The sequence below is a fragment of the Nannobrachium achirus genome, assembly GCF_963921795.1.
Source record: "Nannobrachium achirus genome assembly, chromosome: 22".
In the NCBI taxonomy this organism is placed as follows: Eukaryota; Metazoa; Chordata; class Actinopteri; order Myctophiformes; family Myctophidae; genus Nannobrachium; species Nannobrachium achirus.
Window position 1 is genome coordinate 17173054 of NC_137829.1, and position 18492 is coordinate 17191545.

Sequence of the window (18492 nt, forward strand, 5' to 3'; positions counted from 1 at the left end):
CGCCTTGCTCACAATGCGTTGTGAGCTTGGAATCCGGCTATTTTCAATGCTTGATTTCTAGCTTTCAAGTTCAGGAGAGTTTGGAGAAGGCAATTCTCTTGAATGCTGCCTTGACGTAAGGCATGGAAAGAGGGCATTTGCATTTCTTTCAACATAGTAAAAACTGCATTCATGGTCTGGAGAGGGCACATTTTACAGACAGATAAAAGGGCAGGGCTCAAGCCCCCTTTGATGTCTGTGTGTGCACGTGCCTGATGGAGAAACAAGGTTTGTGAATACATTCTACTGGTGCATGTTATTTGGGCAGAGTTCTACCTGGTGTGCCCCGTGGCACACATTAGCGGCACCGCAGCCCCCATGGGAACAATGGGAACACCTGGCACGCCCCCACAGTTGTGTGTCATTACACTGTCGTCAAACCTGTTCAATCGCACCATTAACCCTGCAAGGCCCAGCGTTGCTTTTTGGCAACATTTTTTAAATCATTTAAAAAAAAATATATATAATTAGTTTTCTTGTTCTTTTTTCACATTAACATCACCATTAACTCTTTTACCGCTTTGGGCGTTCCCGTTCGCCCCATTTTTCCCAGCGGCGCGATGCAAATTGTACGTTCTTTGGCTCGTTCTTTTGTACTTTGTTTTGATGTCTGTAAACTGATGAGGGGTCGCGCGGGTGTGTACCGTAGAGACAGCTCCCGTAAAAGTGCTCTCAAAAACCCACTGGACGTTAGCATCAATGGAGTAACAACACTCTTCCTTGTTATTTTCTCTGGGTCTATTGCTCTGTAGCGATTGAGCTGTCTTGACGGACGGTAGCTTACCGCGGCCATGTCACATTAATTCTTGCATGAGGCTGCCCTCTACTGCTAGTATAGCGAAAGTACACCTATTTAAGGAGAAAAGAAAATAATAATGATGAAAAAAAATGAATACATCTTTGTCTATAACATCGCAAAGGTAAGGTGCTTTTGCTGGCACAAAACCCAATAAATAAATAACAACATCTGGCAGTAAAACTGTTAAATCCTATTGTTTAGTATTACAATGCCATTGGCCACTATATTTTCATATAACTACCCCCCACAGAGGCTGACATTCACACCTCCCAGAGAAGTTGAAATTCCAGCGTCTGGACGAACAACATCTCACTTTTTAACTGAAGCTATTCCTCACTAAAACATAAGTAAAATGCCTGTAATATTTTTTTCGTGATCATTAGAATGTCTAGAACATATGTTATTATTGTGAAAAATATCCCCAAAATGCAAATTAGAGCATTATTTATGATTTATGATTTATGGCTATAAAACCTTACAAAAACATTATACATTTTTTAACATTACATTTTCCTGTGATTAGGACTCCTACAACACCATCTGATTTTTTTTAATTTTCTTTGGCCAGTAGAAATTAATTCGGGTCTTGCAGGGTTAAAAGCATAATTCGAGCCTCAGCAGCGACAGAACAGCTGAAAATACAGATGCAAATGTATTTACCTCCCAGCAGCAGTGTTGCCTCAGTCTCGGCCAACAAACAAACGCAGTGATTGTTGTTTGCTGCTCTAGCTCATAGAGTCTAATTTAATTAGGTTATAGTAACTGTAGAATAGAACCTCACTTAATTAGGTTATAGTCACTATAGAATGGAACCTCGCTTAATTAGGTTACATGTGATTGGGTCAATTGGCTAGTGGTGTTTTCCCGTGGTGAACACAATAAAATAAAATCTTGAGTACAGTACTTTCGGTTGTTTTAGGCCTAGAATTATTTAATTCTTTAATTATTCAAAAATAGCAGATATACAAGCTTACAGCGCTGCAAGCTTGTATGCTATTTTTTAGAATGTATCTTTTCAAAAAATTGTAACTCAATTATTTGCTTCTGGGTGGTCCCTGGAACAACATATTTTGAGATGGGCGTCCGCAGCAAAACACATGTAATTTTGGGGGTCCTTGACATGAAAAAGTTTGAGAACCACTGATTTAGAAAAACGGTTTACTGTAGAAGGCATTTATAGAATCGGGTCAAAAATATTCAAAGACTTGCACAAATGTTTGATTTTTCAAAAATAGCAGATCTACAAGCTCGCAGTGTGGCACTCGGTGCTGCGCTGTGAGCTTGTATATCTGCTATTTTTTCAATAGCGACCTACTTGATCATACAGCGATCATACAGCGTCACACAAAATGATCAAAAATAGCAGATCTACAAGCTGGAAACGTGGCACGAAGCGACACATTTTGAGCTTCTGCTATTCCTGAAAAGTAACAGCTTTGAACATAATTATGAGGCTTCCACGCGACAGAGACGATTTGTATTTTGTTGGGATATCCCATTACATTTCAAGGACAAATATAGTACTTTATTTCTCCACTACTCTTCTAGGACATTGGTTCTCAACCTGTGGGTTGGGACCCCCAGGAGGGGTTTCCAAATTATTTTGGGGGGTCCCCAGATGATTAACCTAATGTGGAACATTGTTTTGTCACTCAAAAGTAAACAGAACAACTTAAAGCTCAAGTGTATTGATGGTATCTGCACGTTTCTAAAGTGACAATTGAAGGACCTTTTAATACCTCTAAAATGGCAAATTAAACATTGGCCAAATTGGCAAATATTAGAGGCAGAAATTGTGAAAATAGCAGATCTGCTATTTTCACAATAGAACCGTGGCATACACAATGTAATGCCTCAACTCTTATTACTCGTCAGGGTGTGGACCCCAGATTATTATTATTTTGGGGGGTCGCGGCCTGAAAAGGTTGAGAAACACTGTTCTAGGAGGGGAAAGCAGTACATTATATATGAACTAACCACTTAACATTTAAATAGATGTATTAAAAGCTGCTATTCTCACAAATCTTGTTGTGGAAAAATAGTAGGCCTAGAGAATGTAGGGGTTTAGGGCAGGGGGGGGGGGGGGTGTTGTACACAATAAGGTTTCTAAACATGGCCGGGAATATCTGCTGCTGCCCCTCAGCCTGCTTATTAAGGTGGAACGTATTGGTTAGATAGAGCTCCTGTGTGTGTGTGTGTGTGTGTGTGTGTGTGTGTGTGTGTGTGTGTGTGTGTGTGTGTGTGTGTGTGTATGTGTGTGTGTGTGTGTGTGTGTGTGTGTGTGTGTGTGTGTGTGTGTGTGTGTGTGTGTGTGTGTGTGTGTGTGTGTGTGTGTGTGTGTGAGACATGTAGCCCAAATAGGATGACCAAATAGGACACACACACACACACACACACACACACACACACACACACACACACACACACACACACACACACACACACACACACACACACACACACACACACACACACACACACACACACACACACACACACACACACACACACACACAACCCGACCTTATCTCGATACCGCAAAGCGATTCGATCAGATTATTCGCTTTCGTAAACCTCTGACCTGGTTGCCATGGTGATGGCCGTGTGACTGGGGGGGGTGTAGCGGGGTCTGGCCCCGTTGGACCAACCAGAATGTCTGGATTGGAAGGAGGGCCGCCGTCACTGCAAAATATGAGGATCTGAATAAAGAGGACCACAGTGCTTTTTGCACTGACCAACGGACACTTTTTGTTTGGTGCTGCACTTTTTTTTTTCTTTTTTTTATCCCACAATTTTGTAACCCATTTGTCACCCAGTGTCAATTATCTAATGCAGTGGTTCTCAACCTGTGGTACGTGTACCACTGGTGGTACATCCAGCCGTGCTGAAATGAGCATGTGGACACACGTATAGCCATGAGGATTTGAGAATGGGTCAATCACATTAGAAATATCATCAGTTTACAAGGGAAGTTCACACATGTAGTAGCTAAATCTGGACAAAAATGAAAAGATCTCCATGAATTCAAGGAATTAATTGGCCTCCTGCGTTGACTTGCATAGATGAATAGGTTGGGGTAGGTCTGCGCACCTGTATCGTTAACATCAGTTATTATGGTGGTACTTGGAGAGACACATATTTTCTGTGGTGGTACTGTAAAAAGGTTGAGAATGAGAACCACTCATCTAATGTAATTCTGGTCTCTGCTCTCCCTCTGCCAACCAGGGGAGGGCCCCAAACTGAGCTCATGCTTCCTTCAGTGCATGAGGAGTGAGCAGGCCGCTTCTCATCACCTGACAGGGGGGAGCTTCCCCGGTTGGACGTGGCGCGAGGAATGAACACGTTATTCCAACCAGTTCCTTTCCCCTCCATCAGGCGCACCGGCTGACCAGGGGGAGGCAGTATAGAGACCAGGATTATCGCATGTTTTTGTGAGGGTAGCTACGCTAGGAGACCTATAAGTACTGTATAACTATTTGTGTTATGTTGTGACACAATATGTAGCATTGACTGTTCTCGACACTTTATATATACATATTTTTGGGGATTATTACTTACGCTCACAATTGCTCTGTGTTGTTGATTCTTCTTCCTTCTTTCTTTCTTGGGATAATAAAGTTATCTATCTTTCTACAAGCCAACAGGCCTTTTTGTGCTATCCTTTTAGCCTTGCTGGCATAATTGTACCTGCTGTGCTGTTTGCAACTTGTTAATCAAATATTCACTCAATCAATCGATCGGACATTGCAGTAATTATTCCGGTAAACCCTTTTTTTTTTACCGACACAGGCTGCAGTGTGCCATCGCTGCGCGCTGACTACAGGGTGATCGATCAGAATCAAATTCATAATTGCTACACAGCGGAGCCTCCCACTTAATGCAAATTAATGAAGTGCACACCAATCCATAGTGCTGCAGCTTTTTGGAAATGATTATTTGATTAATTACCCCAATCAGTATATGTGTTATTCCAATTAAATAAGTGCAGCGTTTATCCCTATGGCCAACAAATTAATAAAATACACGTTTAAACACAAAGATACAAGGTTTCTGCCCGACGACGGCAACGATAGAGTAACTGGGGGAGAAGGCCACAGACAGACCATAATAAACCAACAACAACATGCACACATCCTTCTCCGGATCCAATACAGTGTGTTTGCCTGGAGATTATTAGCTCATCCACCCATTACCAGCCATGCCAGTAAGAGAGAAGTTATTAAAGATGATATTTATACACACAATCGTAATGAAAGATCAGCGCTTCATGGGCAAAGAATATCTCAGTCTAAAAAAAGAAAAGAAAAAAGAAAAACCTCACAGCACACAGAAATAAAACCACATACACTTTTATTTAACAACTCAAGAGAGTGTATAAAATGCAACCAAATGGACTGGGTTACATTTTAGTGCAAGGAGAATTGGTGGAAAAAGTACTCAAATATTAAGTAGAAGTATCATTACTGCGTTGCAAGTAAAAGTCAGGAAATTGAAATGTACTTGAGTAAAAGTACTAAAGAATTGGCATCAAGATGTACTTCAAGTACCAAAAGTAAAAGTGCAAAATGTTTGAAAATAGCAGCTCTACAAGCTCACAACGTGCCGCATCGCGAAGCGCTGTGATCTTGTAGATTGGCAATTTTCAAATAACCAAGGTATAAAATAGGGCTAAAGAGGTTTATGTATTATGTTTTATAATATTATAATTTAGTAACTAGTAACTAAAGTTTTCAAATAAATGTAGTGGAGTAAAAGTACAATATTTGGATCCGAGATGTAGTGGAGTAGAAGTAAAAGTGTTGGAAATTGGAAATAGTCAAGTAAAGTACAAACACCTCAAAATTGTACTTAAGTACAATAAATGTACTTAGTTATTGTTACACCACTGGAAGAGAGACAGATGTTTTTTTTTTGGAAAGAAATTGGAACTTGCTAAAGACACGACTCCGTCCAGACCCCCCAAAAACTAGAACCTACTTAAAGGGGACGGGGAGGTGGGGGTCTCCGAAATATAGATTTGAGAAACATGATCAAAGACCAATTCCGGCAAGAGAGGAGTTCATGAGAACACGCTCATCTTTGCACGGTTAACGTTTTTTTTTTTTATCGACACGTTGCACCTGGTTAGACTTAGCGTCTTATGACCCCCACAGGCAGCGCTAGGAACAAAACAACGCGTTCCACGTCCAAGAAGCTGTCGCAGGGCTCACGGCATCGATGTACATGCGCACGGTTACGGCAGTCGACTCGGGGGTCCTTGAACATGAGTGTTCTGAGAAGAAGCACATGCTGTAAGGAATTAGGTCACTGCGTTGCCAAACAGAGTGTGTGTGTGTGTGTGTGTGTGTGTGTGTGTGTGTGTGTGTGTGTGTGTGTGTGTGTGTGTGTGTGTGTGTGTGTGTGTGTGTGTGTGTGTGCGTGCGTGCGTGCGTGCGTGCGTGCGTGCGTGCGTGCGTGCGTGTGTGTGTGTGTGAGTGTGTGTGTGTGTGTGTGTGTGTGTGAGCGGTGATGCAAAGCAGAGCACGTATCACTGACATGACCAGGGCTCTATCTGCATGGTTCTGCTTTAGCGCGGGGTGAATTCAGGTCGACTTGGAAGGCGCTCCGTTCCAAAAAGGAAGATTATGTGTGCACGAAGGCTATGAAAGTGATAGCTCTATTAAAAAGCTGAGGGAAATTGATTCATCACATAGATTAAGTATGATATCGTTGCATAAACCTCTTATCTCCAACCTTTTGTGTGTGTTTTCTTTTTTCATAAATTAACAACTCATTTACTGCCACGGTCTGCCACCATTAAACTTTGACTCACTGCCACGCTCTTTTATGTTTTTTCTAACCTTTTAAAGTGGCCGCGGTGTGTGTCCATCGAGCACGATGGTGCACGATTCGCGGTTCGTGGCCAATGACAAAAAGTAGCACTCGAACCCATCATACGGTTCCAGACAAGCTAACTAGTTAGCATTGTTTACAATGGAGACGCCGGCATGATCAGGAAAAAGAGAAATGGGTCTTTTCCTACAAAATGTAACATTGGAGCCAATGGACATTTGTTTTTTGTTTTTGATTTGAACCTGTTTCCGGTGCAAACTGGATGCGCTTCTTTTTGAGCAGATCGGCACCAGCGTGATTTTCGATTAAATGAAATAAAATAAATCTCTCTGGAAACTCGGGGCATGGCAGTTTTATGGGTCTGCCATAACTCGGGAAACTCGGGTCGTAGCTGTAATTAAATATTGAGCTGGGGGCGCTGGGGGCGTGTTCTCTCCTCCGCGTCATCAGAGCCCATACCCTAGGTGGGGTCGGCAAAAGGACCTTTCTGTGTGGAGTTTGCATGTTCTCCCCGTGTCTCCTAGTGTCTCCCCCTTACAAAACATATGCAGTAATCCTGGTCTCTATACTGCCTCCTCCTGGCCAGCCGGGGTGCCTGATGGAGTGTTCATTCCACACCCTACGTCCAACCGGGGAAACTCGCCCCTGTCAGGTGAAAAGAAGCGACTTGGAATCCTCATGCATAGAAGGAAGCATGAGGTCAGTCCGTTGCTCTCCCCAGGTTGGCAGAGGGAGTGTAGCGCCCAGGATTACATTAGATAATTGACACTGGGTGAAAAATGGGTTACAAACTTGTGGGATAAAAAAAGCCAAGCATAAAGAGTTGTTGAGCTTGTAGATTTTAGACTTTTGAATTTGAACTCAGAAAAGTAAGAGTTCTGTTCTGTACGTGTGAGGTCTCTCCCCGACAGAGAGGATATTTCTAACAGCTCGTATTGTAAGTAAGATAAGTCACTGTAAGTAAGATAAGTCCTTTGGTGGGCAGAGCTTCTAAAAGACTTGCTTTAGTACAGTGCAATTTACTTAATGTAATTGGATAAAAGTTTATCGTTCAAGAGGTCAAATTACTTCAAAAATTACATCTCGGGGGAAAGAGAAAGTTTGCAGGTGGTGCACGTAACCACATGAAGCCTATAAGGGTCCCTTTTCTGGGCACATCATGATAGGAAAACATAATGTAAGCCAGAGGTTCTCAAAGTTCTTTGGCTCAGGTCACCCCCCTGTCAACAACTGCTTCAACCACGGCTAAGCCTGAATTACTTTGATAGACCAGTGTTTTTCTACTTTTTTCTGCATGGGCACACTTTTCATGTCCCAAGAATCCATGGGCACACCAACATAATACGGGGGTGTAAATATCATCACTGTCGGGAAGAAACCTTGTATTTCCAAGTTTCAAATTTGTACGTTTCTTCGCAAAGTAAAGCCCTGCTTCATCATCATACAAGGCTGTCGCTGCGAGGCGTTGTGCGCTTGTAGATTGGCTGTTTTCACTAGTTTAAATCATTTTTAAAATGATAAATACAATACTGGCTTTCAAGCAGTTTCAAGGGGCACACTTGACCCTTCTCAGGGGCACACCAAAGGTCCCTAGGCACAGTGGTTGAGAAACACTGTGATAGACAAGCTTACTACACGTCAAATTATGAGGCGTAAGCTTGCAGATCTGCTATTTTTGGTGAAGAGATTTAGTGTACATGCGGAAAAGAACACACCAAGGACAGTGCAACTCAGGTCATATTTATTGAATCTAGAGATTCTAAGTCAGGGATGTCCAAAGTGCGGCCCGGGGGCCAAATTCGGCCCGAGGACAATTGTTATACGGCCTGCGGCTTCATTCCTAAATTGTATTATAAACGGCCCGCCAGCACCGTCAAACACAAATATTTTCTGACAGTATAATTTGTCAGGATTCCTTGCCATGAGACAACAAGGTTCCCTGTTGTCTCATTCTGAAGGGGTCAAAGGAAAGTCTATTTTATTGTATGTTTTTACCTTGCACGTCTGGTTACATTTGGTAATGTGAAATAAGGCTTATTTGTGTTTTGTTCAGAGCAGACACCTGACAAAAGACCATTGATATTAAATATTGATAGTTAAAAAAGAAGGGGGGGGGGGGGGAGAAATGCATATGTATGTGACTTTGTTATGGTCCGACAAAAAGTACATTATGTCAGGCCCTTTGGTGTTTTAATATTTTCTAATGTGGCCCCCTTTGAAAAAAAGTTTGGACACCCCTGGTCTAAGTGGTTAAACTGAAGTGATGCTGATAAGTATTCTGTGGCACCCCTGGACGTGCATCACGGCACCCAATTTGAGAAACCCTGATGTAGCTTGTAGATATAGTATATTTTCACAGACAAGATTTGGTGTAGAGGTAAAAAAAAAAAGGGAGCCTCCTTTTAACAAAAAATTAATCATTGACCGGGGTGGTCAATAATATATTTGTATATTAATCATTGCAGGTCTCCCCTCCCTCTCCACCTAAAACAGAAAATACATTTTTCAAGCAGAGATACCAACAGTTGGTATCTCTGCTTGAAAAATGTATTTTGTTTTGTTTTGTTTGGTAACCAACTCCTACAGATACAGGGTAAACGCGTGAAGTTGGTGAAGCGATAACACAAATAAACCGGCAGATAAAAATTGGAACAGATAAAATGGGTGCTCTCTCCCGATTGGATGAAATTGGCAACCCACCTGGAAAATGTGTAACACTCTATAGTGACGATTACTATCAGAATAACAGAGTACACCCTCTAAACGTGGTACACTTTTGGGGGAAGGCTTACGCTGAAAATAGCCGATTTGTCGATGGGCTATTTTCTTTCTTTTTTTTAATATAATTGTTATCCCACGATTTTGCAACCCATTTTCACCCAGTGCCAATTGCCTATGTAATCCTGGGCTCTGCTCTCCCTCTGCCGCGCCTGGGGAGACAACGGACTAACCTCATCCTTCCTTCAATGCATGAGTAGCCCAAGTTTTTTTCTTTTCACCTGACAGAGCGCTGATGACGCAGAGGGAGAAACACGCCCCCAGCACCCACAGCGTCCCGCGGCGGTAATCGAACCCAGGACCTTCTAGCTGTGAGGCGAAGCGCTAACCACTGCGCCACCGATGGGCTATTTTCTGTGCAAGCTTTCGCCTCAGATACAGATGCTGGGGTTGAAGGGGTTAAGCTTCAAAGTAATGGTTTTGGTGCAGGGTTTCCGTTGGCTCTGTGTCCCTCTGTGACCTTTGTGGGGACAATTCAATGAAGCAGCGATTTGATTTGGACAACAAGCGTCTGATTCTTGGAACAAGCTGCACCGGCCGCCGCCCCGCGGGCCCACGCCGCCGCTACGGCCCTGCTGCTTATCAGATGAAATGATAAGCACACACACACACACACACACACACACACACACACACACACACACACACACACACACACACACACACACACACACACACACACACACACACACACACACACACACACACATTGTATATCTGTAAGCATGCACCCACGCGCGCACGCACACACATGCACACACCTAAAACACCACATCCGTTGTAACTGTCCTTGTTAATGTAGTGACGTTTGACAAATGATTTTGTGGAAAACAGTCTGTGTGTGTGCATGTGTGTGCACGCCTTTGTGTGTGTGTGTGTGTGTGCGCGCACGCGCGTGCCTGTGTGCTTTTACTAGGAGTAAAAAAAAGAACTCCCTCAGCACATCTAAACCCACCATTTAACGTCGTTCAACATTCACATTATTTTGTTCCCGACCTTCTTTCAGATCAAAACAATAACACTTTGTTACGAGTGCTTCCATAGATGTTCATCATGTTCTGTTCTGTTCCGTGGTGCAGACACTGGGTGTGCCCAAAAGTGTCCCCCTCCCCCCTCCCATCCTGATGAAAATATAAAAAATACAATCTCAATAAGAGTCAGAGAAAATGGTCAAAATTGTGCTGTTATGACTCTGATGGCTCGATCAGTGGTTCTCAACCTTTTCAGGCCGAGACCCCCAAAATAATCATATTTTAACTAGGGACCCCCCCAACCCTGACGAGCACTAAGAGTTAAGGCATTACATTTTGTTTAACACGGTTCTATTGTGAAAATAGCAGATCTACATGCTCACAACGTTGTGAGCATGTAGATCATATTCCCTCTATAAACTTCCCTCACTTAAACTTTATGTTGGTTTGTTTACTGTTGAGTGTTGCACATTAAGTTAATCGACTGGGGACCGCCCTGGGGGTCCCGACCCACAGGTTGAGAACCACTGAGCTAGATGGCTGCTCCCTATAGTCGCCTGCATCGCTCATATCTCTTCATCCACTTCCTGCAACATGGCTCTGCCTCCAGCTCAGCTCGCTGCATCTCTGCTTTATTATACTGTAGCGTATATCTATTACTGTATGTATTTATTACTGTCCCCAGCATGGGAACGGATACCGTTGCTGTCGGGCAGAAAACAATGAGCCTCGCATCTGCCTAGACAACATGCTATCTAAATAACATTCTCTACATTTTAAAACCACAAGATAGCAGCTAAACAATGAGCTGTCTAAACATTCTGTAGGCTACATTTGAAACTACAGGATACCAGGTTAGCATCTGCCTCTAAATAACAGGCCAACTAAATAACATAGGTATGTATCCTATAGTTCCAAATGTACACTAACAATGAGCCTATAGCATCTGCCTAAACAACATGCTATCTAAATAACATGCTCTACATTTTAAAACCACAAGATAGCAGGTAAACAATGAACTGTCTAAACAACATGCAAATCGCATACTCTAGGCTACATTTGAAACTATATGGACACCGGGTTAGCATCTGCCTCTAAATAACAGGCCATCTAAATAACATATACTGTACATGTGAAACTATGGGATACCAAACAATGAACCTAGCATGTTCCCAAGGACGGATTATTGGGCCAGTTGGGCTTGACCCTCAGGGGGCCCTGGAGGGAACTGGGCTATCGACAATTTACTGAAATGAAATGTATAGCTTAACCCACTGAGACCGATTCTAAAAATGTTTCCTAAATCCTAACAGTTTTCTGAAAAAGTGCATGTTTCCATACCAGTGGTGCTCAAACATTTTCATGTCAAGTAGGCCTACCCCAAAAATGTTACGTATTTAGCCGCAGACCCCCATCTCGACATATTTGGTTCGAGGGACCCCCAGAAGCAAATTATGTTTAGTTAAAAATGTTCGCTTTAAAGGATTTGCAAAAAAATCATGATACAGAAATCTATAGCAGATCTACAAGCTCATAGCAAAGTATAAAACAATGGTTAAAGTGGTTAATATGATTTATAGCTCAAATCTAACATGACACAGGTTAATCATAGAATTATACAGCAGTGATTCTCAGATGACATGCAAATACAATTACATGTAAATCCTGTTTGATAAAATGTCTACGGCTGCTTCCTTGACTAACCAGAGGCGTCAATTGGATATGGCAAGGTATGGCAGCTACCTTGGCTCCAGGGGGAAACAAAATAAAATTTACTTCTTAAAATAATAAAATAATACTATCCACTGATAGTAATCATCATCATCATGCCTGTTGCTAAGGTATAGTACCTGATGAAGCCTGATGCGGCGAAACGTGTTGTGCTAATAAAGAATTAATAATGCAGTAAGCAGTGGTCCATCGCAGTTCATTTGAAGTGTTGCAGTCCCTTCTGATGAAGGTCTCCTATATACTTTTATAGTTTACATGTCTGCTGATTAGACTGCACCTTCGATACGGGCCTTTTGGATGTGCAGGAGCCACTTCTCTTTGTCCGTATGGCAACATGACTTGTGTCATGCACGCATGCCTTCAGTCATGTTGCCATATAGCTTTTGCTGAACTGACGCCACTGTGACTAACACACGCCTTAAAACCTGAGCAGAGTGTTTACCTCCTGTGCCCACCTGACTGCCCTCTGTGGGGCTGCCCTCTGTGCCCAACTGACTGCCCTCTGTGCCCAACTGACTGCCCTCTGTGGGGCTGCCCTCTGTGCCCATCTGAATGCCCTCTGTGCCCACCTGGCTGCCCTCTGTTCCCACCTGGCTGCCCTCTGTGCTAACAGGTGTGGGGAAGGGGGCCCTAAAATGTGATTGATCCAGGGGCCCCGCACAGGGGTTAATCCGTCCCTGCAATGTGCCTAAACAATTATCTACGTAAATAACATAATGCACATTTTTGGTCGAGAAAAAAAGCACGAAATCGAAATAACAAAAAACACGTGAACAGTTCATTCTAATTCTGGCGTCGACGGAGGAGAATAGCCCTGTTGTTCCTGTTGTGACACTGAAGTCACTTCCGCCTCGCTTATGAATTATGCAGTGAGCTCATTATCATATTAACAGCGTTCATGTGAGAAGAGAACGCATTCCGTTCCACAGGGGTGTCGCACCAAATTCTGGGCCCTGGGTACAAGGATTCACTGCAGGCCCCCCGTGAATGTTCTTCTTAGGGGAACTGGGAACGCATTATCTTGCGCTTTAACTATTGAAAAATAGCAGATATACAAGCTCACGGCGCGGCACCGAGTGCTGCGCTGCGAGCTTGTAGATCTGCTATTTTTGAAAAAATCTTTAAAATGTGTCCAAAAAAAGTTCAATATTTCAAATCCTTCTAAGTTTTTTTGAAAAACCTATGCGTCTATGTCAGTGGTGCTCAAACCTTTTCATGTGAAGGACCCCCAAAATTATATGTATTTAGCCATGGACCCCCATCTCAAAATATTTTGTTCCAGGGACCCCTCCAGAAGCAAAAATATATTTTCAAAAATAGTAGGTCTTCAAGCTCCCATGCAGCGCGGCAAAAATAATCAAGGCCCCTCCACCTGGGGCCCTAGTAACTCAGTCCCACTTTTCCCCCCCTTGTGACGCCCCTGCCGTTCCGCTATCCTTCCTTCCCTTATCACTGTCCATCCATCCATCCATCCATCCCTCCATCACCCAGCCCTCCGTTATCTCACTCACTCACACGCACACACGCACGCACCCACGCACACACACACGTGCACGTTATCACGCGCTGCCTTCTGTTTCCTCTGCTCTTGCTCTTATCTTGTTTATTTCATTCTCTCCGGATGTATTTTTTTCTCTTCTCTTCTCTCCCCTCTTTTTTCTTTTTCTATCTCCATCTCCCCGGTCGACCCGCCGACCCATTCCATTTCCGCTCGTCCCGTCCCGTCCGTCCGTCCATCTGTTTAGGGAACCCAAATCTCTGCTCAAGATCTCCTGTCCTCTTTGCCCCCCCCCCCCCCCCCCCCCTCCCCCTCTGAGATGTTTAGTGATTCCCTGCCGTGCGTCATGGGAGGTATAATGGAGGAGAGGCAGGGGCCAACACGCCACCGTGTGTGCAAGCTAGGTCTAAAATTATTTCATGCCTTAACTGTTGAAAAAAATAGTAGATATACAAGCTCACAGTTTTGACAAATTTTGCTTTTGTTTTTGCAAGTCTTTGAATATATCTTTTTAAAAGCGAACATTTGTAACTCAAATATTTGCTTCTGAGGGGTCCCTGGAACAACATGTTTTGTGATTGGGGGAATACATGTAATTGTGGGGGTCCTTGACATGACAAAGTTTGAGAACCACTGATTTGGAAGAAGGATTTAGAAGACATTTATAAAATTGGGTCAAAAATATTTAAAAGACTTGCACGATAGCAGATCTACAAGCTCACCATGAGCTTGTATATCTGCTATTTTTTATAAAATAATGGTTCAAATCTAAAGTAACACAGATTTGCGTTCAGGTCTAAATGGGTTAAGGGCTCACAGACAGACAGGCAGACAGACAGACAGATGGGCAAGACAGACAAATCTCGATATTTTGATTTCGATTCCATGTATCCATGTATTTTCATATTTCCAAATATGGCCCCCTTTGAAAAATACACAAATAAGGATGCATGTAACAGATGAGCTGTCCTGTGACCCGTAACCTTGTTACTGTACATCAGCCAATTACACAATAGCTAGGATATAATATTACAATATTATAAAATCCAGAGGGGGGAAATAATATGTTGATTGCATGACAAGAGTTTGTTCTTCTTTGGCCTACTGGGAGATGTTTGGTGGGACTGTGCACGTGTGCAGTTAAAAGTTTCACTAAATGCGATATATCCCAGTGGTTCTCAACCTATGGGGAAATGATTTTGATGGGTCCCCCAGAACTAAATGTGCAACATTGTTTTCTCACTCAACAGTAAACAAACCAACATAAAGTATAAGTGTATAGAGGGTATCTGCACATTTCTTTGTGGACTTTTTAAGACCTTTAACAATGGCCAAATTGTCAAATATTAGAGGCAGAAATTGTGAAAATAGTAGATCTACAGAGCATGTAGATCTGCTATTTTCACAATATATAAAATGTTATATAAAATGTAATGCCTCAACTGTTAGTGCTCGTCTGGGTGGGGGAGTCCCCAGTTAAAATAGGATTATTTGGGGGTCAAGGCCTGAAAATGTTGACAACCACTGATCTATCCAACTGTCCCGGAAAAGTAGCTGCTCACAGACATGCGGACATGTACGGACGGACAGGAGCGAAAACATGGTCTCCGGCCATTCGGCCCGCCCGGCCTGGCGGAGAAAAGGCTGAAACGCATCAGTTGTTTGCGTGGTGATTAAATGGCACCGAGTTATTCACACTAGCAGTTGTTTTTGTGCTTTTGAATTAATCTGTGGAAGCAACAAACTGCAGTGAAAGCAATTTGTTTTGTGTGTCAAAAGTCACAGGAAAAGTGTACACCCTTGCAGTCACGATCGCACACCGCACACCGCACACGCACGCACGCACGCACGCACGCACGCACGCATGCACGCACACACACACACACACACACACACACACACACACACACACACACACACACACACACACACCCTACAACGTGAAATCTTGAGTGTTAATTTAACTCTCAGAGTTACAAAGGGATGAAAACCTGAGGATTTTACTGGGTAGCAACAGCTGGTGTGTGCATGTTTCAACAGCTGTGTGTGTGTGTGTGTGTGTGTGTGTGTGTGTGTGTGTGTGTGTGTGTGTGTGTGTGTGTGTGTGTGTGTGTGTGAGTTTTTCGTGCTATACTTATGGGGACTAAACACATGTTCACACAGTCACCTGCAGGGGACCTCTGAGGCTGCACTCTCACTGGAACGCACTAAGTTGTGTGAGAGTTGTGTGGGGGAGGCGGGGGGCAGAGACAGCACAATGCATTCCGGATGGAAGTCTAGTGGTTTGAAGTCTAGTGCGTGTTGTGTGCTTGTTGGATGGTGCTCTGTGCAACCACAGGACTCTCACTAGACTTCACACCACTAGACTTCCATCCGGAATGCATTGCGCTGTCTCTAGGGTTAGGGTTAGGGTTAGGGTTAGGGTTAGGGGTTAGGTTTAGGGATAGAGGTTAGGGTAAGGCCACAGGACTTGCATAAAAATTAATGGAATTCTATGTAATGTCCCCACAAGTGATGTAAATATATAGTGTGTGTGTGTGAGTGTGTGTCTCTCATTCACAAACAGCAAATTATTCCACACCTCCAACGCTCCTGCATCAACTCATGCGTGGTGTTAATGACACTTATTTATTTACACACGAGCGCGTGCACACGCACGCACGCACGCACGCACGCACGCACGCACGCACGCACGCACGCACGCACACACACACAACCACACACACAACCACACCCACAACCACACCCACACACGAATAGGCAGCAACATGTGCACAACCAAGCAAAAACACATCTCTTCAGGATAGCCTTTCCCACTTACTGTAGGATGTCTCCCCAACCCATGCTTATCTTATTAAAGTTGGTTCCTTCCCAAAGCGACTTTAAAAGCGTAACTTACAGTATTATGTGCACGGCGGCAGCGGCGGCAACAACAACGCGCGCCCGCACACACACACACACACACACACACACACACACACACACACACACACACACACACACACTGCAGAGGGACACTGGTCTTACCATCGTCTCCTGATCCTGAACCAGCATCTGTAACAAAAAACAGAGAAAACACACTTATTACTATTTACTATTTACAATTTATCTTATTCCAGAGTGACTTACAATAAGCACATAATACATCAATACTATAAGCAAGATAATACATCAATACTATAAGCAAGATAATACATCAATACATCAAATGCATAGAAATATCAATCTAGAAAAAAAAACATATAGGTAGACCAAGCACCTAATCAGTAAAAACTTTATATAAAACCTAAAAAAATGCTATCAACAGTAGCTTCCATGTATGGTCATTGAGGGTAGCTAAAGTGCTATGGGCTAAGGTGGAGTCTGAAGAGGTGAGTCTTCTGTCCACGGCGTAAGCTAGGGAGTTGTTCTAAGTGTGACAGGCAGTTTATTCCACAGACCAAGAGGTGAGCCTAGTGTGTGTGTGTGTGCGTGCGTGCGTGCGTGCGTGCGTGCGTGCGTGCGTGCGTGCGTGCGTGCGTGCGTGCGTGCGTGCGTGCGTGCGTGCGTGCGTGCGTGCGCGCGTGTGTGTGTGTGTGTGTGCAAGTGTCCTTGGGGGTGAATGTTCATCTTTCTGCATGCGTGTAGGACGGCTCTGTCTTACTAAACCCTGACGTCCGTATTTCACAGACAAACAGCAGATTGACAGATCAAACAGCAGATTGACAGCTGATTGACAGATCAAACAGCAGATTGACAGATCAAACAGCAGATTGACAGCAGATTGACAGATCAAACAGCAGATTGAGAGCAGATTGACGGATCAAACGGCAGATTGACAGATCAAATAGCAGATTGACAGATCAAGCTTGTCGAATCGGCCGTTTTCAGCTAAGCTTTTCCCACAATAACAGAAAACAAAAAAGATACAGTACCAGTATCACACCCTGTGGGACTCCAGTCAACCATACTGTATAGGGTTTAGGCCTGAACGCAAATCTGTGTCATTGTAGATTTGAACCACTTTAACCATTATTTTATGCTTTAACTATTCAAAAATATCAGATATACTGTACAAGCTCACAGCACAGAACATTTGTGCAAGTCTTTAGATATATTCAAAGACAAAAATAGCAGATCTATGAGAGAGACACACACACACAGAAAAAGAGAGTTCATTATTTTATTTTTGTAAATACTATCCTCAACTGCGTTGATGAAATGTTACACATATTCATACATTTCCTAGCCTACAGTATGTCCTTACAGTAACTCTACAGTCTACGTGCTTTAGTTAGTAGCTTTGACGCTTTGGCAATGTAAATGTACGATCCCCCATGCCAATGACGACACTTTGAATTTAATGGAATCAAGGGAGAGAGAGAGAGAGAGAGAGAGAGAGAGAGAGAGAGAGAGAGAGAGAGAGATACTCTTTGGCTTTGGCAAAGTAAAAGTAGTCTTGCCAATGAAGACCCTTTGAATTTAATTGAAATTAATTGACAGACAGACAGAGAGAGAGAGAGAGACAGACAGAGAGAGAGAGACAGAGAGAGAGAGAGACAGCGAAAGAGAGACAGGCAGCTAGAGGCAGAGAGACAGAGAGTAGAGAGAGATAGCGAGGCAGACAGAGAGACGTCTTAACCTCTCCACCACCCTTACATACATCGGTATAACGGTAGCTAAAGTGTCACAGCTCCATTTCCCCCAGCTATTTGATCATGTTTACGTTTTCACCACACGTCTTTTTCCTGCTGGATCCATGTAAAGCTGCCTCCAAGACACCACGCGGACGGAAGGAAGGAAGGTTTGTTTAACCATCCAGGGCTGTGAAAGCACTGACGAGCACTTAGTGAGAAGCAAGGCTC

General features: G+C 43.4%; 1 protein-coding gene across 1 annotated transcript in view; it reads right to left on the reverse strand.

Annotated features, from left to right (window-relative positions):
- Positions 1–18492, reverse strand: part of tmeff2a (transmembrane protein with EGF-like and two follistatin-like domains 2a) — a gene marked incomplete at both ends in the record, with an annotated part of 198677 nt that overhangs the window by 55275 nt on the left and 124910 nt on the right. The window contains one exon of the mRNA XM_080752724.1: positions 16676–16702. Within this exon, the coding sequence (XP_080608850.1) occupies positions 16676–16702 (27 nt within the window). The remainder of the gene's footprint in view (positions 1–16675; positions 16703–18492) is intronic.